The 25181-nt window shown below is 39.2% G+C and overlaps 1 protein-coding gene across 3 annotated transcripts in view; it reads left to right on the top strand.

Annotated features, from left to right (window-relative positions):
* Positions 1-355: 355 nt before the first annotated feature.
* Positions 356-25181, top strand: part of LOC146692368 (uridine-cytidine kinase-like 1) — a 29598-nt gene continuing 4772 nt past the window's right edge. Inside the window, exons 1-11 of one of the 3 annotated variants that reach the window (XM_085432436.1) lie at positions 356-489; positions 2834-3042; positions 9000-9106; positions 9468-9638; positions 13409-13480; positions 17868-18057; positions 18149-18210; positions 21968-21987; positions 23646-23744; positions 24157-24250; positions 24951-25013. In XM_085432436.1, coding sequence (XP_085288562.1) covers positions 410-489; positions 2834-3042; positions 9000-9106; positions 9468-9638; positions 13409-13480; positions 17868-18057; positions 18149-18210; positions 21968-21987; positions 23646-23744; positions 24157-24250; positions 24951-25013 — 1167 coding nt within the window. In that variant the 5' untranslated portion in view covers positions 356-409. Of the gene's footprint in view, positions 499-2833; positions 3043-8999; positions 9107-9467; positions 9639-13408; positions 13481-17867; positions 18058-18148; positions 18211-20151; positions 20169-21967; positions 21988-23645; positions 23745-24156; positions 24251-24950; positions 25014-25181 lie in introns of all 3 variants that reach the window. The other 2 variants (XM_085432434.1, XM_085432435.1) reach the window with 2 other exon arrangements.

The raw sequence follows: 25181 nt of genomic DNA, 5'->3' as shown, positions 1-25181 counted from the left end.
GCAGTTTGGAGACAAAGTTAAGGAAAGGGTCAGATGGTTTGGGCATGTGCAGTGGATGTATAATGAATACACCGGACAGAAAACCTCAGAGGAGATTAACGGGTGCGAGTTGGCATGAGAGGAGGATGCTAAGAATAGGGTGCGATGGAGATGATCCACTGTGGCAACCCTTAATAGAAGTAGCTAAAATAAATAGAAGTCTTTAAATACATTATTAGTGTTTTTTGTTGTTGTTAAATTTAAACCAGGAGATAGTATTTCTTTTATACTATCCTCGAAATAATTTTGGAAAAAAGTTTCGGTTTTTTTTCTATTACCTTGAACACAATCTTAGTTTACGCCCGCTGACGTCACGACGCTCCCAGTGTTTGGTTTCCGCGCCGCGCCGCGCTGAGCTGACTGAGCAGACATGGCAGCAACCAGCAGCGACAGCAAACCGGATGAGCCGCAGACAGATGGAGGGACGGAAGGGGATAGATCCATGTCGAGGTCAGACAGGTAAAAAAGGAAGGAATAAAATATGGCTGTTGTGGCACGCGGGGTGTTGTCGAGCCCCGCGGTGGAAACTGCTCTTGGCAGCTAGCTAATCCAGCTAGCTGCCACACTCGGTGTAACCCACGCATTGTGTTTTGTCGTGGGTGCAGAGAACAAAAGCTTAATAAAGAACATGGGAGAATTAGCGAAAAAACACCTAAGTGAGGACAGAGAGACCTGGGCCCGGTCGTAAAATATTCTATGGAGGTTTTATCTGTGGTTACATCAACACTTTCTTCCCTCGTCTCTTTCCATAAGCATCTGTACAGATCCTCTCATTCTGTATGCAAGACTAATGCGACAAATGACGATTTTATGAACGTTTTCAACTTACAAAGCGTTTATTCATCATTTAAAAGTATTCGGCAGCTTTTCAGTGCGGCCTATTAAATTCGGCCGTATTAACCATCACATCTCAAAAAAAATATTCACTTTCAAATTGTGTATTTCAAATGTTTATTTTTAGGAATGGCTACTGTTAACCAGGGTCTGTTTCTGTTAATTACCACCAGTTTCTAGATGTTCACTGACCATATGGTATCACAACGGAAGCTAGTGTTGCTTTGTTGCTAACGCCCCCTTATTCATAACACGTAGCACTGAGGATGTGCTGGGGATCAGGTGTCTGTCTGGCAGCTTGGTGACCTGGCTGTGTAGCTGTAGTGCAGCTGGGTGTTAAATCTATGCACAAATGCATGAGTTTTTGAATCATTGAAATGTCACTGCACCAATGAAAAACCTTGGATCCTTGCATACTTTGATGCATATCAACCACTCAAAAAATTGATGGTTACTGTGAAGGTGTTCTTTTAACTTGGCTGCACTGATTGTAAATAAAATACAAAGTTGCATTTAGTTTGTATTTACATTAGGTCAGCGAGTTATCTACGTTAGGTGTCTATCTTTACAGGGACAAAGATGTGCATGAAGCACAGAAGCGGGAAAAAACCCCAAAAGGAAATCCATAAAATCATAAATCAGCCTAAAAAGTGTTACATTTGCATAATATTTTGCTTCTGCAAAAAGCAACCTATTGCCTATTTCTGCAGGCTTACAAGTTAATATTTAATGGCCTACCTTCTCTGCCATTGAGCTACAGCATTAGACTATAAATAAAAAACGGACATAGCCAGTAGGTGGTCATCCACTGGTTAGTGAAGTGAAACCTTGTGGTGAAGCTTTCACACTTGCTTTCTTAGTGTTCTAAATACGATCTGAGAAACTGACTGCATGTTCAAACTGTAGTGACTTGTAAACCATAAAGTCCAGCCAAATGATGACAGCCTTACTCATGTGAATGGTGGCTCCCCACCCAGTGTCATGCTGTGTCCAGGGCAGCGGTGTGATTTCCTGGGGAGGGCCGGCAAGTTCCCCCTTCCTCCCCCTCAACCACACCGACAGCAGATGCTTCCCTGTGAAGAGGAGAGTTCATAGAGGGTCTCCGGAGTGAGCAGAGACCCTCTTCTCTCTCTGCAGGACAACAGTGTATCTGCAGGTTCCCAAGAGTTAATATTTTGAATATATTTAGCTAAATGTTTTCCCTTCTTATACCCATTTATAGCTTCACATCTTTGAGCTTCTTTTGGTTAGAAAAAGGCTACTTTTGACACAATGGTGGTCATAAACCTGCAGATATGTTGTAAAAATGAAAATGCCTGTATTGGAGCAGCAGCGGGGGTCCACTATGAGCGAACAAGGCATCTCTGATGGCATACTGCAAACACAAACTGTTCAAAAAGCAGGCAAACATGAGGACTTAGCCTTAGTATGAGTCTAAAAATTACTTTAAATGATCTCACGGCACTTTGGAAACATCCCACAAGTGTTTCTTTGCTTGCCTAAAAATACGCAAACAATCTGTTTTTTGGTGAAAGTCAAGCCGCACACCTGAAATGTAGAGGAGTGTTCAAAATACAATGCCCTGCGGTGCCCAAACATGTGTCTTCTGTTGGTGTTATTTGAAGCTGCATAACTGCATTGCTGCTGTGATATGATGTGACAGACCCACCCCTGTCCAGTTTTTTCCATGGCGTAAATCTCACCCATATCAGATCATATTTAGATTCATTAGTGACTCTAAATTGGATGTAGGTGTGAATATGAATGGTTGTCATGTCTCTTTATAAGTCCTGCCCCATCACAGCCTGGGGACCGGTCCAGTGTAGCCTTCAAGGGACACATTGCGTGATATATACTTATTTACATGTGAATCCTAGTTTCCCATTAATGTCACCTGTTAATTAAAAACCTGTTAAAAGGGTTAAATGTTGCTCGCTTACCTTCCTTTCTTTTACCCCAGTGGAAGTGGTGACGATTCCTTGGATGGCCTCTCAAACCATGTCCCCCGCTGTCCTTTGACCCCTTCGCTATCGCCACGAAAACGGACTACAAGCCAGTCCAAGACAGAGCCTCCTCTGCTGAGGACTAGTAAAAGGACGATCTACACTGCTGGCAGACCACCTTGGTATAATGTCACTGGGACAACCTTCAAAGAAGCCTTCGTTATAGGTGAGAGAACATCTTATTTCATTTAAATTGTTTAAAATTATGCCAAGCATTCTCCTGGCATTCTGATGAGGAGGAAGTGAATGCCAGAGTCTATCAATAATATAGCTATCTGAGTTTTTCCAGATTAAAAATCTCAGGTGCTTTCGTCCGCTTCCTGTAGCTAGTGCATTAAAATGAACATTATACCTGGGGACAGAATCATATTATTATTTTTGACCACCATGGTGCTGTTGTTGAATGTAGAGCCCCCCCCCCCCCCCCACACACACACACACACACACAAAAGAAAAAACTGGTTTTAGTTGTCAAAAAAAATTGTAACAGGCGCACTATCAATAAAACCAGTGATGTCACTGGAATTTGGGAGAAGCTTTTGCAACTGTGTTGTACAGATGCAGTCAGCAGATTCTGGTCAGTCTTTGTTTTATTCCCAGAAATATTTGCCTAACTCATGCTAGGTAATGCTGTGTAAGTATTTGGTTATCAGACCCGCGATAATGTGGCGTCTTTTCTTTTTGTACAGCCACTGAGGGAAAGTTGGCTCAGCACTCGCTGCTGGTGGAAAGGAGGCATATGTGAGATCTTGTTGGCATTTAAGTCTAAACACTGCTGTGCCAAAATACATCCCTAGTGCGATGTTTGCATGGCTGCTGGTTCTTAGTCTTGTTACTTGATAAAACAAATAATTATTTACCAAAATGAACTGACATTTCAGTTATCTTGGGCAGCAGCTTTGCATTTTCTCAGACTGAAATCTAACATTTTCATGAGGCTCTGGGTGCATTGTGTGTGCATTTACAGCAGGCTGCCATCTTGCTGATCAGCTCAGTAAAATATCTGCATCGGGACAAGTCCCAGCAGCAGTAAAATGAGCGTGACAGAGACACTAAACCTGTGTGTGCCTGTGCACGTTTAACAGCCGCAGAGCCAGCGTACCGTGGTTAAACGCATCAGACTGGCATGACTGGTGATAGGTGGAGGGAGAGGTGGACATTATCTTTAGTTGGCAATCTGTTACCGTCAATGGCGCGCAATGACTGGTTACAATTTCACACTCGACTGTACCGTGGCCCCCAATTTAAAGGAGCAGTCTGTGTAACATAAGGGGGACTGTGCTGATCTGGTCCCAAGAAACAATGGAGAATATAAAGTACTGGGGTTGCAGGAACAGATGGATTTAGGGATGGAAGCAAAAGTGAATGGCAGAAAAACATTGTAAAGCCTCATAGGTATCAAAGGTGGCTGCTGTCTCTACAGTCTGGGTTTATTGCTTATAGAAAAAGCAGTTTTATCTGTTTTAACAGGATTTTCCAGTGGCTAGGCTTTGCTGCTGGGTGACGTGCTGAGAATTTCTTGTCTATGCAGGAGCTTGTGATACTTTGGATTAGCTAGTATTTCTAGAACATCTTCAGAGCTGTAATCGGGAAATAAGCAGCCCCACAGTGTTCTTTGACCGGTTTCCTAGTCAGCAGTTTCGACCCCGATGAGTCTTATCAGGGCAAAAAAACAAAAACCCATTTCAACACGTCACCAAGAGTTGTTTATGTCGTTGAAGCAGCTCTGTAGGCTATTTCTGTTCCTGTGTGCACACACACACACACACATGCACCAACAAAGACACAACAGCAAATTCATCCTGCTTTTCACCCGCTCCTGCCAGCCAGCAGGGTGTTCTGGCCCCGTTCCCAGGATTGTTTTCCTGAAAGATTGCTGTTTTGGTCTTTAACCCAGGAGGTCGAGGGAGGTGAGGCAGGGATTGACTTTTATTTTAGACATCTGTCCCATTGGTTTCATGTTTTCTTTTTTGTCTCTCAGCTCAAAATATGTTTGCGTTCACAGATTTTTCTGCACTCTTAAGCATAAAGCGTGTTGCATGATTTTTGTTCATCGCCATCACGTTCAGTATTTTTTAACCTCACATCCAGATGATGGCTAAATGTGAAGCAGAAAGGACACGTTTTTTTCCCCCTAAGCTTTATTTTCATTTTTAAATTGGAAAACAAACAAAAACAAACAAACAAAGCAAAAAACAAACAAACAGAAAACTCACAACTATGGGACAGAGCAAGTATCAACAAATAACCACAACATGGCAGGCCATTGTGACCACAGAAGCACTCCCAGGTGCACACTCTTGTATCTATGCCTTTCAAGGATAACCTCAGACATCTGAAAACCAAACACAGAAAATACAAGCATAATAATAATAATAATAATAATAACATAACAACATTGATAATTACATAATTTTAAAAACAAACAAACAAACAAAAAAGAACTCAGGAGAAAAAGGGAGCAAAACAGAAAACAGAAAACACATCATGTGAACCCCTCCCACCATCCCCCCACCCCTTTACCCCTGTATGGCTCTCAACCTCATCACATTCGTGTATCCAGACAGCCCATATTTACACCTATCTATAGAAACTCTCATGCACAGGAATCAACATCCCCCACGATAAAACTGCAGCATTCAGGAAATCAAGTCAGGAAGGCCTAACCGGGGATCAAATCAAGGCAGACCCAGGGGGATTTGCGTCATCTCTATGATCTATTAGGTCCAAAGACGGTAGTACTGCCAGGAAGGGCCCCCAAATTTTTTCAAAGGTTCCATATTTCCCTTTTACATCATGCAATATCTTCTCAGCTGTGCAGTAGGACGCTAGCTCATTAATCTAGTGTCTCAATGTTGAAGAATTTTCAGATTTCCAATGTAGCAGAATACATTTTTTCACTGCAGTACTCGCAAGTAAAATAAAATATTTGTTATGGTAATTCACATTGATAGAACCTGTGTCACCTAGAATCCATAGTTTTGGGTCCAGTTCAATTTGGATCCCCATTACCCTAGAGATTATTTCAATGGCCTGTCTCCAGACCTCTTCACTGGGCAATTCCACAGCATGTGCAGGAGATCACCATCTGTTACCTTACATCTCAAACATTTGGGGGAATAATTATTATCAATTTTATGTAACCTATAAGGGGTGTAATATATCCTATGAAATATATTAAATTGCATTTGCCTGTGATTTGTAGAAATTAACATGGTCTGTGCCTGTTCCAATAAATGGTGCCATTCTACCTCTTCATAGACATGGCCCAGGTCTGTCTCCCATTTTCTTTTTATAGACGCTTTGTTATGGTCAGGTAACTTTTCATTGATAATAGCATATATAGATGATGCTATTCCTTTTATTGACTTCCATGGTTTGGTGCAAAGATGCGTTTCAAGAGGAGTTTCTTTTGGTATCTCGGGGAATAACCCTTTGGATTTCTCTTGGACCCAATCTCTTATTTGTAGGAATTTGAAGAAACTTTGTCCTGGGAGTTTGAATTTTTCCTTTAGTTGTTGAAAGTCAATAAATGTATCATTATTGTATAAGTCGACAACAGTTCAAATATTTCTGTCCTTCCATCCCTGCAATATTGGGTCAGCAATATGATGAGAGAGATCAGGGTTGCCACATAGGGGTGTCCTTCTAAGAAAAGAGATATTTATTTTCAGAAGTGAGTGGGATTCCTGCCAGGCGCAGAAGGTGGTTAATATTATCAAATTGTTTGTGAGCTTGGATAGACATTTTTTGTACCTAAAAATAGAACATCTTTTAATAGTATGGGGTTCACCTCATGTTGTTCTATTGGAACCCATCGAACCTCACTCCTCTCTGCATGTAGCCAGATCCAAATTGATCGATACTGGGAGGCAAGATAATAGTTCCTAAAGTTTGGTAAACTAAGTCCTCCCCTTGATTATGGGGCCTGTAGGGAGGAGAGTTTGACTCTTGGATTTTTCTTTTGCCATATGAAAGAAGTTATAAGTTTATTAAGCTCTTTGAAGAAACTTCTAGGAACATTTGTAGGGAGACATTGAAATAAGTAAATGAACTTAGGCAAAGTGTTCATTTTAATAACATTAATTCTCCCTATGAGAGATAATGGAAAATCCATCCATCTCTGAATGTTAAGTTTGGTTTGCTCCAACAGTTTGATATAATTTGGTTTGAACATTTGATCCTCGGATTAACCAATTTGTATACCCAAATACGTAAAGCCATTATTACGCCACTGTAATGGGTCAGTAAGAGCTCTAATTTTGATAATTGATTTTATGCTTTTATCTCACCACCTGTCGGCATCTGACAGCTGAATGTGTCAGTGATTAATGAAAAAACCAATCAGCTATTAAATAAATAGTGACAGCAGTTATTAAGGCAGCTGCAGTCAGGTTAATTCTTGATATTGAATACATTTTGATTTTGCATTTATGTTTTGGTGTCGTTTCACAGATAATTTGAATAGAACTGTATAATGTGGTCAGGGGACATTTGCTGATAGCAATCAGAGCAGTCAGAGAAAAGATAACATGTGTAACAGAAGTGTAACAGTTTTAATAATGGAGCATGTGGACATCTGTGTCAAACAAACTCATCAGTTCATTCAACATATGTTAGGCTTGAAAAGAGCTTGAGAATACCAACCGTACAGTTAAACTTATTGCATAAACACTTGTTGTCTCGTGGTTTTTTTCTGGGTCAGAATGCTGTGGTGACTACATATAAGAATGATTAGTCTTCATATAGTCGCTTAATAGAAATCTGTGCATTTTCCTGTGGTTTTCAGCTGTTTAATGAACAAAATAGTATTTTCTGCTTTTTTTTAAATGCAACAAAAATCTATCGGTCTGGCGATTTTTAACTTGAAAGCAGTGATAAATAGATGATTGGGATGATTGTCAGACATGATCACCTGGGTCATAATCTGCACGGTGTGTCCAAAGTTGTAAAGAGAACGCTCTGTTTATGTGCCAGGAAAACAGAAAATGAATCGGAAACAGAAGCAGTGTACCAGTAAGGTCAGGAACATTGCAGTCTGTTGTCCCATAACAATTAAAAAAAAGTACTGGATTAGGATTATCTTTAGCTGACGTCGTAACATTTATCTCCAAACTTGGATGTTGGAACACAGGAGTGATGTCACTCCAGTGTGTTACCGTTTTCCAGAAAAAGCACAGAAAACAGGATTTGTGTTGGTTCTTAGCAAGGTAGATCCATTCAGGTATCACTAACAATATACATAAATGTTTTTATACTCGTTTTGTTCTTAAAAACACCACCACAGCGCATTCATGGATAGAGCTCGGTCAGTGCTCGGAGTCCCAGCCAATCATTATGTCTGTAGTGGACCAAGAAAGTTAAACAGAAAAATGTTTTTCCTCGGTTCTCAGGAGGATGTGGCTTATTTAGTGAGTCACAAATACATAACAGTGGCACTGCAGATTAAAAGTGTTACAGTTGGATTACTGTTTGTGTTCAGTGCCGCCAACTTGGATTGTGGGGCACACGGGGTTGCTGAGGCTTTCCAAGTGGGAAATCAAGCAAGTAATTTTAACTGTGAAATTCTGACTTCCTAATTATTCTGCACAGCGTTACTGTCAGTGGCCTTCAAGGATTGAAGGATATTTTAAAACACATCTTTCCATTAGTCAAACTGACCCAGTAGTGTCTGAGATAAGTCTCCCTAATTATGAATGACATGACTTTTTTGCCTTTTAGATAAAACTGCATAACTGTGACTGACATTCATATAATAGACTGAGGTGCTAATTTATTAGAGGGATGTCCTGCGTTTTTACTCCTGCTGTCCCTGATATCAAGATGTTGAATAAAATGTTTCTGCATGAGTTTTCCTGGGTGCCTTTCATGCTGCAGTCATTGTTAATCCCAAGTATTTCATTTATTCCTTTTCATGCACCTCAGAGAAGTGGTGGAAGAAATTATGAGAAGTAAAATTATTATCAAAAGAATTGTGTTGGACTTTTGACTTAAAGAAAAGTATCCAGTGAAAGCTTTGCTGTCTGCTTCTAACATAACAGACTAACGTTTCTGCACTAGTCGAGCAGATTGTCGTTATCCGTCAGTAATAGTGTTGTGATTCTCTCTCTCCATCGTTTTCAGGTCTGTGTGGAGGAAGTGCCTCTGGGAAAACTACAGTAGCCAATAAGATAATTGAGGCGCTGGATGTCCCCTGGGTGGTTCTGCTTTCAATGGACTCTTTCTACAAGGTACAAAAAGCAGCTGAAAGCACTGAAGTGTAAATAAGTACTGTGATTAATAGCATTTTAGCTCATTAGCAGCTTTAGTGCTGCAGTCAAGACACACTATTATTTCACATACTGTATTTAAGCCACAATAAGTAATGAGCTTTTTGATTTGAAAAGAGTCTTGCTGAAAATATAAATTGTACTGCTTAGCCCTCTGTGACTGGATATCTGTCATCTCTCAGATTTTTTTTTCCAAGAAAACAGATAATGCAAACTGGCTGGTAAAATCCATCTCAGGCACCTGAAATACCTGAAACCAAAGGGCTCAGTTGGTTTGCAGTGTGTGAATTTCCTTTCTTCTTTATATCTCTTTGTCATTCAGGTGTTGAATAAAGAAGAGCAGGAGCTGGCAGCTAAAAATGAGTACAACTTCGATCACCCCGATGCCTTCGACTTTGAGCTGCTGGTCAACATCCTGAGAAAGCTGAAGAAGGGAAAAAGCATCAAAGTGCCAGTTTATGACTTCACCACTCACTCCAGACGCAAAGAATGGGTGAGACCCTCTGATTAACTTTAACACTGTGTTGGGTCGTGATTGAAAATTTCAGTTTCGTGATTGAAACTGAAACCTTCCCCCAATCGGAGCACCATTTTTACTGTCATTTGCATTTTTAACACAAACTTTCCTCCAGAGGTTTTACAGCTTTGGTTGGTTTACCTCTGTGTTTTAATTCGTCACATTGTGCTCTGTACTCTGGTTTAAAGTGGGGAGGGTTCAGTTGAGAATAATCTGCTTTTTGTTGTGAACACTTTGCAAATTTCAGTCAGTCATGTGATCAAATCCCATCCACAAAGTCCTCATGAAACAGATTAAGTGTAATTGATGATTACACTCGTAAAGCATAACAGAAGATGTTTTTCCCATAACTTTGCTTGGTTGGTCTTGGCTAGTCATCTGCAGACGTCTCCTATCCAAAGCCCCCAGGAGTGCTTGTCTCAGGAACATTTTTCCCAGGAACTAAAAGGTCCTTCAGGCTGCTGTTTGTTTGTTTACACAAAGATTAGGGATGCTGTTCTACTGATGAAGGATCAGCTGTTTTGACATGCAGGACTGTATAAATGTTAAACCTGATATCTCAGCTACCTGTGAGACAGACAGAGTATTCACATTCACTGCTTTGTTCTCAGCACCACTTCCTCTCTTCACTCACAGTCTTTGACATTAGATCTCTGAGATATTTGAATGCTAATCAATAAAATCAAATAAAAAAAATCTCCTTGAACTTAATCTTCAAAGTCCAAAAGCCCGCCCACCATATAGATCAATTTCTGACTTAGTTTTGAGCTCTTTTCATTTTTGCGCTGCTGTTCTTGGTCTTGTTTCTGATGTGCTTTTTTTTTTTTTTAAAGTGGTTCTTAATGTTGTTGTTCCCTCTCAGTTTTTAGGATGCCCACTGCCAGCAGGCAATGTCCAGTTTAATGTTTTTCCCCCCACTGTCTCTTATTGGCTTTTTAGGTGCAAAGGTTTTCATGGCAATCACAATAAAAGGCGCTGCTGTTTTCAGCTTCTCTTCCTCCCAGTGTGGGTTTACTGTCTGGGTGGGGACATCGTGTATTTGCAGCCTGTGTGTGTCATAGACATCCTCACTCAGCCTTTTAAAAAACAGTTTAGGCTGAATATGTTATATTTGATATTTGCAAATGTGCTCCTAAATATATTCGACAGTGACTATTTTTCCAGAGGTCTCAGATGCAAGTGAACTTCTATTGAATTCTGAACCTTTCTGTTGTTTTTCCATAAAAGAACCCTCCTATGCTTCCTTTAATGTGAAAACACGATGTTGACAGGAAGAAAAAAAAAAAACTTCATTTGTGACTTTCATGTGATTGGTGCAAACTCTGACCAGAACAGAGTCATCAGTTATGCCTAAGCATGAGACACCAGCGAGGTTTCTACAGTGGGAAGACATAGAAACACTTGGTCTGCTCCCATAAACCACCTACTAGTCCCTGCCTTACTCCACATAGAGGAGTAGTTTTCAGTGGCGTTGTTGCTTTAAACTAACTTGTGAGCTATTTCAGCTACTGAAGCTGATGACTTGATAAAAATGTGTATTATTAGAATATTCCCAAATGTGTCAAAGTCGTGAGAAGAGAAGCAGTTTTCCACTCACTTGAGTTCGGTTAGTTTAGTGTAGTCTGTCTTCATTGAAATAAAAGCACTGAACACTTGAGAGGAGAAAAATGAACATTACAGCTACAAATCACCTAACACCTCCGGGGATGCTTCAGTTATTTAAGCTGGTGAAAATTCAGATGCTTGCTAATTTGCTAATTATTAAGGATTTTAGGGTACAGTACATTAAGCCCAGCATCTCCTCCCAGAGGCATTGTGAGGAATCAATCAGGTGGCATAGCTCACTGTCTATTTTTCTGCGATGTAATTTCATGGCTGAAAGCCACAACACCACATGGGAAATCGCCTCAGATCTGAGATCATTTTATGGGCCTTTTGTAACGGGGAGGATGTAATTAAGACTCAGGCCTCAAGGGTGCCGAGGGCCATCAAGCTGCAGGCTGTGTTTATAAAGCAGTAATACAGATGGACAAGAGCGAGCAACTTAGTTTTTCTTCCTTGGTAAAACTTTAGGTCACATTCCCTCTCTCTCTCTCTTTCTTTCTTTCAAGCACTGGCACGTAAGTATTTTAAAGAGCCACTAAATCATCTCTTAGTAAAGAAGGAGGAAATGAATAAATCAATAAACACTCATCTGTTTGTTTAAAGTTCACTTTCTCTCAAACTGTGCACACTGCCTCTGCCTCTCTCGCCGCTCTTTCTCAAAATCAATAGCAAAGTGTTCAGCCTATTGACTTCAGCATGAAGCTGGTCGTGGAAAGGTAATAGGATTGTGACATACTCTGCACCATTTTGTCTGCGATTGAATCGGTTATTAACCTCTTTCTCAAACGCCTGGTAGTAAAACTGGTTCTGGGTGAGTTTCATCAGATAAGTTAGTAAAGCAAACATGGGTTGAGGTTGTGTTTGTGCATCAGTGGCTGTATGTCATGCACACACATGCAAGTGACAGTGTTTAACTGACATCTGTAAAAGTCTGAAGGCAAATAAAAATCATCTGTAAATGTGTTTTATGCTTTCATCTTATATACAGTAGATTTGTGTTATCTTGGGCAGTGTCTTTTATCTCATTTATTGCACCTTACCAAGGATATTGTGTTTCCTTTAATTTAAAAAGAAAAAATAACTGCTTAAGTCTCATAGTTTTCTTTGGTTTATGTTGAGTTAATGCAGGAATCATGTTTATCTGAAAGCAGAGGGTTTCATGTCTGAGAGCAGGAGACCAGATTTGCATATGTCACAGATTTCAGCAGTGTGCTGTCCAGGCTTGTGCATCTGGCAAGTCATAGTTTCACAAAGAAAACACAGACAACCCACAAGTTTAAACTTATTGTTCCCAGTTCTGTATGTGACCAGGACAATTTGACAGAATCAAGTAGATGCAGGCTTTTTTTTTTTTTTAAGTTTTTTTTTAAGTCACAGTCCAAGATGTGGCCAGATGTTTGGGTTTTTGTGATATCACAAATAGTTTGGAGGACAATTTTGCAACTTACAGTGGTGCTGTTTGTGTTTTTGAACTTGGATTAAACCAGAACTCATGTGCCTTGAAATGTAAAATATCGCATAGATTCTTCATATATTTCTTTTTATTTTATTGTTTGTACCCTGACTCTCACCCTCTGACTCTGAATTGGATAACCAAAACAAAAAGTAAAGGTGGATTATTTCAATTTGTGTGGAAGAAGACTATTTTACAGACATCTCTAATTCTCTTCGATCCATAGTTAACAGCTTAAATTTAACTGTATAAACAAAACATTCGATTTATTTTTGTGTTTCAAAGTAAAAGGACATTAAATGACCAGCATGAAGAATGAATACTTTAAAAATATATTTGGGTAAAAAAAAAAGGAAACAACTTTTTTCTGACCTTCAAGTGTATTTTTTCTTAATTAAAACGCATCCGTATTGTATCATAAATGTTTAATTTCACACTCGTTGTAGCTCATTAATTGTGAATAATTTTCATATCCTCACTTATGACACTGAAATTATTTTTAGTTAATGAACCACTTAGTTCAAGGTGTCCACACAGTGCGGGGTTGGAGGATTTTGACCCCTATCCCTTTGTAACTAATAACCTAAGAAACATTGTGTTCACCAGTACAATCAACATGAACACACTGCAAGTGCAGCTTCAAGTGGGGGGAAAATGTGAACCTGTCCTTAAATTTGTCCTCTTACAGAAAACTGTGTATGGTGCTAATGTTGTCATCTTTGAGGGAATCCTAGCCTTCGCCAACAAGGAGCTGCTCAAGGTAAGAATATCAGTATCCCCTCCACTCTGTTTTACTTTTCTTTTACATTTTTCTTCCTTAGAATATTTCGAATGTGCGTGTCTGAGGCACCAACAGCCACATACCACATCACTTAAATCACCTGTGATGCTTGGATTGAACTTCAGCTCGTTGTTGATGCTAAAATGAGTTGTTGAGATGTGATTGGCTGGTTAGTGTTAACAAGAAGTTGAGTGTATGTTCATATTTATGTCATAATAATAATAATGGTTATAAATTTTATTTATAAAGCACCTTTCAAGACACCCAAGGACACTTTACAATAGGATAAAACACATAATGGAAAAATGACAAAATGAAGAACAATAAAACAAAAGCACAAGATAAAATTAACAAACAGTGGGTTCACAGTGAATATGCAGATTTGAACAGATGGGTTTTGAGTTGAGATTTAAACTATGGGAAAGGACCAGTGTTCCTTATATCTGGGGGTCGAGCGTTCCACAGCCTGGGAGCAGAGCAGCTAAAAGCTCTGCTTCCCATGGTGGTGAGGCAGAAGGAAGGCACAGCAAGCTGGATAGAAGAATATTGAAGTGAGCGGGCAGAAAAGGTGGTGCTTAACAAGTCAGAAAGGTTAAGGAGGTGCGAGGTTATGAATGGCCTTGAAGGTGAGCAGAAGAAGTTTTTATATTATCCAGAATTTCACAGGGAGCCAGTGAAGTTCCTGAAGAACAGGGGTGATATGCTGGTAGGAGGGTGTGTGTATATTTATCTGGACTATAAAAATAAGATGTGATGCAGAAATTGACTCAAATTAAGCTTTATTTTAAAAGTTTGCTTTTTAGGCTCCTAAAGCTGATATTTACATCCATTTTTATGGATGTGTAGAGAAGACTAGTGCTAGGAGGCTAAGGAGACACTGCCATCATTGCAATGCTCTTGAGGGTCAGAGGGAATAAACACTTATAAAAAGAGGCATTCTTCATTGCTAATCAGTCCTGCAGTCGCTCTCTCCAGCCTCTTCTATTGTGTATGAGTGAGTGTGAGAGAGCAGGAGAGCTGGACTGTGATGATAAGACAGGCAGCCTCTCCTGAGACCCGGCTGTGTAGCTGATTACCATCTGATTAAGTTAATAACAGTCAGCGTCTCATGTGATCAATGGTGTTTTTTGTCCATTCTTGTAATTGAATTCAATTACAGCTGCAGATCCGATATGCTAATAAAGAGGTTTCCTTTAAGAAACCAAGAGGTTGCAAAAGGACATGGTTAATAATAGGATTTGGTGCTTCTCTCACGCTATCAAACCATTGTGGTCAGTGTTGCAGATCATTATGGAAGACTGCTTCATAGTAGGAGGAATTTTCAGTTATTGTGATGAAGCAGCTTGTTTTTCAGATAATTTATTCATTGGATTTTCTAAAGATGTCATGTTTTTGTCTGTATGTTGTTGATCTGAATTTGAATCATGATTGATATATGTATTTTCTAAATGTCAGTAGCTGTTTTTGCAGATTAAATTTGCATATGTTTTATAATAGATCTTTTCCATCTCGCTTCCCCCGTTCATTTATTTAGGCTTAATAAAACACTACTAGCACAGAAAAATATTATTTGATTCACTACATCAGTGAAGGGTTCATTCAAATGATTTTCTTGGATAATACACACGTGCCTTCCATATTATTTTATATTTTATTTAAAATCAAGTTGAATTAACTTGGAGTCCTTATCTTTCTATCCTGTCAAACACAAACAGTGGCTGCAGTAATGCATTTGTCACATGAGACAAAATAAATCTTAAAGAATTTTATTTTCAAACAATTAGAAGCCAATCAAAATAAAACTTCAGTTGTGCCAAATTCTGCTCTGTAGCTGTTCTTGTTTTGGTTTTTGGCTCAAGGTTTCGTCTTACAATACATAATACACAAAGTAGGTGCACGTGGTACCATTAAGACCATCTTATGTGAGAATGGACATCAAATGGTCTTTAAAATGACATCTGACCTGTCCGTGCTAAAAACAAAAGAAGTAGTTCCTGAAGTCAAAGCAGTGCTGGCACAAACCATCTGCATAGACAGCGTTGGACACAGAGCCAGTGGTGTTTTTTCTTTGGTTTTTCATTTTTAGGCATACTTCCAGTAGAAAAATGTGCAGTTTTAATTTAAAAAAAAATTGTTTGAGATTATTTTTTTGTTTGGATTGAACAATAGTAAGTGTAGAGCAAAAGATTTTGTGTATTGTTCCTGATACAGATATAGCTTTTCATTTTTCAGTTGTATTCATGCCCAGTCCTGAACCCACCAGCAATATTGTTTGTATGATATGTTGTGTAATCCTGCACTTGTACTTAAACCAAAAAAATCCACAAATTTCCACCTTTTCTTTACTATATCATAAATGTCATCAACGAATCCACAAATTTCCCTGGTGTTCATTGCTCATTGCACATTCAAGGCTTGTAGCTGCATCAAAGGAAAACTTTCCAATTTTCCAGCCTCATCACTTTGGCAAAAGAAAACTGGGAGCTTTCCTAGGTTAGGAAATGATCTAGAGCCACAGCCTTGCTGTCTAACCTTTGGGACCAGGCCACTCTTCATTCACCTGCTCCAAGCTGACAGCACTGCTTATCCAGCAACCTGCCACCTTTTTGGTTGGTCAGTCTGTCAGATTTACAGCAGCCTGAACTGCCAGCCAGTGGCTTTTTGTGCAACTGAGTTATAACTGCGCTCCCACTGCCGTCCTCCTCTAAATCACACACAGACTTCTTTTAATTTCAAAAGTCATCTATAGTTCTTTGTGTTGCCTCCTTGTTGTCCCACCTTTGTTGTGATGCTGCCCCATTGATTTTTGTCTTCTGTCTTCTGGCTTTGCTGAATTGAGGTTCAGTTTAGTGGAGCTTAGTTGGTGCATCGGGGCTGACTTTCTCTTTGAAGCTGCAATGATAACTGGTGTTTCCTCAGATTCTTCAGCATGTCCCGACCCCAGCGTCAAGCTTCCGATGTAAAAATGTCAAATCATTGAAGCAGCTCAAAGTGCCTTTTCACGGACACTGACTTTATTGAGACTGAAAAATGAAGTCTGTGCAATTTGTGCTCTTTACTTCCTCTTCTTCTTTAATACATTTATCCTTCTTGTGCAAGATAAAAAATACTATTAATAATATTTTTCACTGAGAGTCGTGTTATGTTATTTTAGTCGCATATAAGGATAAAAAATGGAAATGGGACATTTAATGTCCCACTTTAAATTCTGACTATATCAAGATCAAGTGTTTACTGCAGAGAGCTGGGAATATAAAACACTCCCTAACTGATGGGTAGTGACATTTGTTAGAAGCGTTCAGGCTTTTAAAAAAATAAATATGCAGCTCTCAGGAGTTGTTTCTGTCATTTTTACTCATGCTCAGACAGTAATCTAAGGCTATCAGTAAAATAATGAATAAAACATCTTTCATTCATCGTCTTCAGAAATTCTATGAACGGAAACTTTGTTTTGGCCTACAGAGAACTCTTCAAACATAAATGACTGCAGTGTCCTGCACTACAGCCACTAGTGTATCACCAGAGTTTCTAATTAAAAGCACATACACACACCAGAGCTACATTTCAGGGGCAACTGTGGATCAGGAGGTCATTGATGATGAGGAAGGTTTGTGGTATGATTCTTAGCTCCTTCAGTCTATATGTCAAAGTTTCTTGACATACAGTCAAGATATACAGATATAGAGTCAAGTTGCAACATATTTCACCTTAGAGAAGTGACCTCAGTGGATCCAACAGTACTCTGCATAAGTAAAGTATGTGTAGCGCAAAAAGAGATGCCTTTGAATGGGATTCAGCCTGTTCACATAAACTCCAAAGTTTTATGTACTCAGCCCGACTAACCATTATTTACAGGGAAATGGCCACAATAACAGAATCCTAGGGGCGGACATATGTTAACAGATGCTATTAGAGGATATAAATATGTCCGCTGCCAGCAATTTAAAAAAAAGTACTGGACCATTGATGGAGCGTCTTGTTAATGTATGTGGGTGTGTGATGCTGTTATCGATACTTTTGCAAATCAAGGAGAACTGCAGCTTACTGTAGTAAATGGGGCACAGGTGCTTAAACTTTAAGGATACCCAAAAACTTTGCAGGAAAAGCCTGCTACTAGTATTGATATAAAACCTGAACTGGTGGTGCCTTTATGGGGCCAGCACCTTAAATGTATTGACCCCATAAAGAGTTACAAAAATATCCTAATGTCAATAATGATAGTCATTGTGTGTAATATGTATATACATATACAGAAACATGAAATCACTATAAAATGATCAAATAAATGCAGCAAAAGCAAAAAACTGCGCATATAAAAATGTTACAGGTCGATGAGTGATTCCTCCTTTTGGCTTTTGTCTGCCAGCTTCTGGACATGAAGGTGTTCGTAGATACAGATTCAGACATCCGCCTCATACGGAGGCTGAAGAGGGACATATCACAACGTGGACGGGACATCAGCGGCATCATCAAACAGTACAATAAATTTGTAAAGCCAGCCTTTGAGCAGTACATTGAGCCCACTGTGCAGGTTGCTGACATTGTGGTTCCCAGAGGTCAGTGGCAGTATTTTTAGTTCACCATAGAAAAGCACAGGAGCGCTCTTCTCTATCAGCACTTTACACGTTGCTTGTTTTTTATGTGCAGGTGGAGAGAACTTTGTAGCTTTGGATTTGATTGTTCAGCACGTACACAGTCAGCTGGAGAAGGTAAGGAATGTTTATGATTTTGTCATTTGAGGATGTGAGGGATTACTTTGGAAAATTGCAGCTTTAATTGCATGGGCTTATAAAGGATACTATGATCTGTAGTTTCTGCAGACAGGTGGAATGTATTAAAGCTGGCATTAACTATTCCTACATGTTTAGATAGAGCTTCTTATATTTTGCTGACCGGCTTTCACTGTAGGTACATATTCTTCTAAAAACTCTAAGGTGGGAATGCCTTTATGATTACTTCAGCACAATCTTTTTTTAACCTTTCAAAGTAAGTGTGGTGCTGGCTGGTGTGGAATAGTGTGAACATGGCCTATGGGGCGTTGACTGCAAAAGATTCTTCTTTATTTATTTTTATTTTGGGGGAAATGATACAGAAATAAAAGATGGAGGCAAATTTACCAAAACATCCCAACATCTAAGATTCATCAGACATGTCAGGTCCATAGTTGGGACAAACAATAAGGTGAAGTTTGATTTTTTTTTTCTTTTTTTCACCTATTATAAAAAAGAAAATGAAAAACACACTTCACTTTAATTTGAACGCTGGCACCTTCATGGTAGTGACACACACCACTTGACCACTTGCAGGTGTGCATTTGTCCTGTGCTGGATTGCCTCTGTTGTGCGAGGCAATCCAGCACTTCTTCCAATTTTGAAAAATTGGAAGAAGTTGCAGGAATTTAAACCTGGTGAACAGGATGGGCTGTGGACAATAACACGATGTCACATGCTGCTATTTTTCCCGTCTGATGGTAGAGCACATTAGCTGATGTCATATTTTTCTCCTCTGCTTTAGTAGTTTGGATGAAGTTAAGCGACAGTGGCCTTTATGATAAAATAGTACTAAAAGTAATTAAGGGTACTAAAAATCAGGAAAGTAAAATTCCTGGACACTTTTCCCTTTTGCCATTTGAAGTGATGGAGGAAGATTTGTGATGTCTTTTTATGCTTTTTTTCCTTTTACACCTCGTGGTTAGAGGTCTTAAGTAGGTACCTTAAATTAATGACCCTTTAAGGAAAGATCGTGTCCTTCATCTTAGCTCACCTCATTGTTCTGTCATCCACTCACCTTTTGATCTACCGCTAACAATGATCTGCTCCACATTCAGCACATTCAGTCATGGTCGCTGCCGGAACACCCACAGCATCTGTCACATTCACAGGCGTGTGTGCAGTATGTAATAATGAGAAATAGACGGGCACACACAGGTCAGCATGTATATTTTTCTCTTTGCCTTTACTAAAATTACTAAAATATGCCTTTTTTAAATTAAAAAACACATTCATGGTTATATTTATATGGAAAGTACAAACATTGGCATTATGCGCTTTCCTTTGTTGGCCAAGGAAAGAATACCAACTCTTCTTTGCCTTCTGAACTGTATTACCACTATTCTTTGCTTGTGTTTTAAATCACTGATATATAAAGGACGGGGTGGCTCAAGACCTTTGCATAGTGCTGTGTATCCAGAAAGTTGCAGATTTTTAAATCAGTACTTCTGACACGACTGTGGTTTTAAACTACATTATTTCGCACTTGGTCATATAAAATTGACAGCTCATGAAATAATTCGCTTGTTTTCACTTGTTGTTTCTACAGTAAAATGAAGTGGTCATAAAAAGCTGATATATGACAGTTAAACTCTTGTCCAGCCAAACATGAAATTAAAGTTCACACTTGAAGTGTTTGTCTGTTCAAATGTACGACTCTCCACAGGCAAACATTTATTGTGTATTGTGAATTTTTTGTTTCTCTTTTGGGAAGAGGTTTATGTTGTGAATGATCCTTTTTTTCTGACAAGCCGCTTGTCTCATTTTTTGTTTTTTTCTTATGTTTCTCGCTGTTTGCACACACGTGTCTGTGTGTGTGTGTGTCTCCTTGTACGTGCACGACCCCTCCTCTCCTGGCTGAATGCTGTGTAACCATTCCAGCGTGAGATCACTGTGAGGTACGATTGTTGGTGCTTTTTTTTTATTACCACATCCCCAGAGTCATCTTTTTTCTGCTCTTTTATGCCACTACATTTTCAAGAATGCCTCACTCTTTTATTTGCAAAGACTAAACTGTTTTGTTTTTACTACAAACTCATACACATGTCAGTGCTTCACCTGCCTTTTCACTTAATTCTGTTTTATCCCGATTTCATTTCATAATGGTCAGAGGGTTATAATGATTTTATCATCTCTGTCTCTGTTTAATCTTTTATTTGTTTTACTCAGCAGAAATATTTGAATGTATTCATTGTGAAAACACCTAATCAGCCTATACTTTTCAAGTCATGGATTAAAATAAAAACATGTCATTAAACATCATTTAAAGCGTCATGACCAGTGGCACATTTTGTGTGTAATATTTCTTGTACTGTCATATAACTACGGTATATGACCTGAATAGTGAGTTTAATAGTTTCCTGTAAGTCACTGGAAACCATTGATCATAGTTTAAGTTTAGAAATTGTGATAACAAGTTAATGAATGAGTTATTCACACTTGTTATCTTTTATTTATTCAGGTAAAAGTCTCATAGAGATCCCAGAATTGAAAAAGAAAATGAAATTCCCTTCATTTTGTCCTGGTAGTGAATAGGATCTGAAGCAATCTGGAAAACTATCATCTAGTCTGCTAATGCAGGACAACAGGCAATATTTGAGTGTTTTTGTAGAGCCAGGTGCTATCCACTATGTAATACTGTCTGGAAAATAAAACAATATTGAAACAGGATCTATCTGAGCCAAGACTTCCTGTTCTGTGAACTGTTTATTTAAGCTGCTTAAATATTTAGATTTTAAAATAGAAAGAAAGGAGAAAAGCAAAATCACTGAGAAATGTGTCTCTACTCTCCACATGAATTGTATGCAAACACATCCAGCACAAATGTGATTGGTCAGAAGAAGACAAGTCGTTATGTCCTGTCTTCTATTCTGGACCAACAACCTGTTTTTCATGGTTATGAACTTAGGCAAATTCTGATTTGGTTCTCTCAGACATAGATTGGCTAGTTTGCTGAAGTTCCTCAGGTCATGTTCACACCTAACCACAACAACATGCAGCCAGCTCGGCGAAGCCTGTGCCAGTTCACATCATTTAAAAAAAAGAAAAGGGACATGTTTTGGTCCAGAGGCACAGAATAGACTTTATGGTGCAGGATAGAGGAGAAAGATCAGTTTTTGGTGTCCACAGGATGCTGTAAACTTGCAGAAAAGCTGGAGTGGAGACCTAAATTATGTGTGATCACAGATGGTCATGTGCTCCTGTATGTGTGAGATGAAACCTGCTGAGAAGTAGAAGTTCTTAGCTTCAGTTCACCCTTGAACGAAGATGAATTTGCAAGCCTACTTCAGCTGAAGTTTCAGTGGGTTAAATGGTTCAGCAAATCTAAGGTCAGCTCTTAGATGGATTTGTTGAATGTGGAGAAATTCCGGCTGCCCTCACAGCTTTTACTGAAACTAATCCCAGTTTCTGAAGTTGAGTCACCTTAAGCGAACCCCACTCATGAGATAAATTGAAGTGAGCGTGCTCCTCAGTGCAGAGCTGGAATGTGTTTTTTCGGTGTTGTACAGCAGCAATGTGGTGAAACTGTTTCACTGCTAATACTCTTCTCTCTCTTCCTTTCTCTGTTTTGTTTTTTTCCTCCTCTTGTCCCTTTGTGTGTGTGTGTTTTTTTTTGTTTTTTTCCTCCCTGTGTTTCCTCCTGCCTTCACCTTTAAACACTTAATCTCACCAAACAAATATCTGTCACCTTCTTCAGAGGAAGATGCGCTGGGATATGTGAGCCTCACCTCGTGCACCTTTTTTCACTGTTGTAGTCTTTAAAGATACAGATTTGTAGTCTTAGATTTAATGCACTCAAGCCTTTTTAACTTGTTAAACTATGCACTACATATTCTGACTGTAGTTAAACCGACACGTTTGCTGGGTTTGATTCCACAAATGTCACAGTTCCATTAATCTAAGCTGTGCACAATTAAAACAAGGCATGCTGTATTTATCAACAGCAGAGTGTGCATGAAGCAGAATAGTTTCATTGCTCTTTAGTATTCTAAGTAGCATGTGTTTGAAACGGTATGCGCCACATATGCCAAATTTTTAATTTTTTCATGATTGCTTTTATTGTTTTTCTGTTTGTGGCCTCAAGGTCATGGCACGCATTGATTTATTTAAGTGCAAACTTTTATCTGGCATTATGATCAAAACGTTCTGAGAACAAAAGCCTTGCTAGATTTAAGAAAGCTTCCAGTGCTACGAACAATGGAGCAATAGAGTTGAAGAGTCCACAGTTTCTAAATCTAAAGACTCTACATCAGGTGAAAAGCCAGGGCAGGATCAAGTCCTTCATTTATTGACATGTACTTTTGCACTCTGAATTTGCCCCTCAGAGCGATGCTGTCGATTCCTGAAGTGTCTGAGGGGGAACGCTGATTTAAATAAAGCAAGGCTTTTAATGCTGTGTTTCTAAAAGTCTGGCAGCTGACACACAGAATCAGCTTCTTTCTCGACTTTTGCTTTAAAATCAAAAAGGCTTGTTAAACCGTGTAATGTGGGGCGAGTTACACAAAGATGCCTCATGCTTATGCTGGGGTGGCCAAACGCTGTAATCCCGTAGAGCCGCCCGCTCTACATGTTTATCGTTCGTGTAGGAAGCAGTGCCACTGACATTAGTCCTGATTATAGCAGTTAATATCTACACAGACTGGTGAGATGGATGGACGCCTTGGCTAATTTATTTAAAAAAGGAAACTCTGCTTATCTTTGTGAAACCGGCCCCTCATCAGTTAACCTTAAAATGTCTGCTTTGCAGAGCGTTTGGTCGTTGGTGTTTGTAAGCAGTGCACTCTCTGTAGTGGTAGGACTTAAGATGTTTGCAGCTTCTTAATATAACCTCTTTGAGCATCGTTCTGTGTCGTGTGATTTTGTGATTATTGGTGTAAAAAGTTGCTCATTGATTACAGATTTGATATTTCAAGGCAGTTAATGAAAATGACACTTGAACCTTTTTTAAACAGCAGATATGAGAACTGATGTGCATCTATTGAAGCCTTTCTGTTTACATCAGGGTAGCTCTGGCTCATCGGTCAGCTGACTGATTACATCACTATGCTGGATGATTATTAGATGTCACTTAAATATAAAAAAAACAAATAAGTACAAATTAAATCAATTCCTGAATTAATGAAATGATTTTAGGTTACATTTGTATTAGTACATATTTGAGCAGCTGTACAATACCTGGCATTTTGAAATATTTGTTACAGAACCTACAATACTAGTTTGTTTTCAATATTTTCTTTCAGAATAATAAAAAAAGAGATGAAAAATGAACTGATTGGTTCTGATTAGTTAACCTGCAAATCAGTAAAAGTATTTAGTTGAATGAATGTAGACACGTCTCTTACTTTGGATGCATGAATGTGTTTTGTTTGCCGCAGATCGGCTCTGGCCTCAGCTCACCAGGGTCAGCCATTACCCAAAACCCTCAGCGTGATGGAGAGCACGCCACAAGTCCGTGGCATGCACACCATAATCAGGTCAGAACGAACACTCTTTCATACGCTCATTTCACAAGCAAAGTCTTGTTAAAATTGGCCAGTGAGTAGGATTTAGAGACACCTACCTGTGAAGCTGCAGATTTGCAACCAAACCACCTCTTGTACTTTACACGTTTTTACAGGCCTACTGTGGGCACCACTTCAAAATAAAATAAGAGACAGGACCTTTCTATAGTGACAGTTTTCTGAGCTATAGAGCCGCTGCAGTTGGGATGTGGATCACGAGAAGAAAATATTTAAAAGTTATTTCTTTAAAAATTATAATCAAACAGGAGCTTGCTAGTGTAATGGTGCTGACTTTTTATTAGGCCATAAAAAAATCTTTTCTTTTTAAAAAATATAAAAAAGCAGAGGGTCATCCTGTTTGCATCTGCCGTCTGTGTTTGTGTAGGAACAGGGAAACTAACCGAGATGAGTTTATCTTCTACTCCAAGAGATTAATGAGGCTCCTGATAGAGCATGCCCTCTCCTTCCTGCCTCTCAAGGTGAGTTTTTGCATGAAGATTTTTAACTGAACTCCTGCTCTTACTCCTGTAGAGCAGCGGTCCCCAACCCCCGGGCCTCGGACCGGTACCGGTCCGTGAGTCGTTTGGTACCAGGCCACGAGAGTTGAGGCTCAGGTGTGAAATGTATGGTTTTCAGGGTTTTTATCGGTTTTCAGCATTATTTTGTTATCGTTTTTATCATTTACTCGGTTTTCCTGGGTCTTTTCACGTGTGTTATGAATAAATTTTCTTTTTTTTCAGTACCGGTACTAGTTTTATTTTGTTGTATTTATCCGCGACACCTTAAAGGCCGGTCCATGAAAATATTGTCGGGCATAAACCGGTCCGTGGCGCAAAAAAGGTTGGGGACCGCTGCTGTAGAGCACATTTTTTCTACTGTTGCTTATGCTCCGTAGCAGGTTGGCGTTTCTGTTCTGAACAGGAAGTCTACTAATAACATTTTCAATAGTAGCAGCATCAACTCTTGCCAAGATTTGTCTTGATGCTTGCTCAGTCATCCAGCTAGGTTGAATCCATTCATCTGGACGTCGCGTTTTCAGACTGATTGACGAAATGTTTCTCCCACTGAAAATGCTACGTCCAGATGAACAGATTCAACGTTTTGGGATTTTGCTAAGATTGTTTTACTTCAGCCTTTAATTTCCTTTTGTTCCTCTTGGCTCTTTCTCCTCCTCTGCAGTCAGTGTCTGTGGAAACGCCACAGGGTAGCATCTATGAGGGGAAGAGGCTGTGCGGTAACAGAGTAAGTCCTTTAAGATGACATTAACAGTTACTATAATAAGAGGACATTTAACTTAAGATGATAATTTTGCACATATGTAAAGATCTGGAGGAGCCGAAGGTTTAAGTGCACATAAATTTTAAACCTTTTAGTGTTTTCTGGTCCAGATAAGCTGCATCGCTCTAATAA

The sequence above is a fragment of the Copadichromis virginalis genome, linkage group LG15 (genome assembly GCF_057382275.1).
Source record: "Copadichromis virginalis isolate Kocher_CV1m ecotype Utaka linkage group LG15, C_Virginalis_male_GT1.1, whole genome shotgun sequence".
Classification (NCBI taxonomy): Eukaryota; Metazoa; Chordata; class Actinopteri; order Cichliformes; family Cichlidae; genus Copadichromis; species Copadichromis virginalis.
Note: the sequence above shows the minus strand (reverse complement) of the source record. Positions and strands in the feature narration are given on the sequence as shown.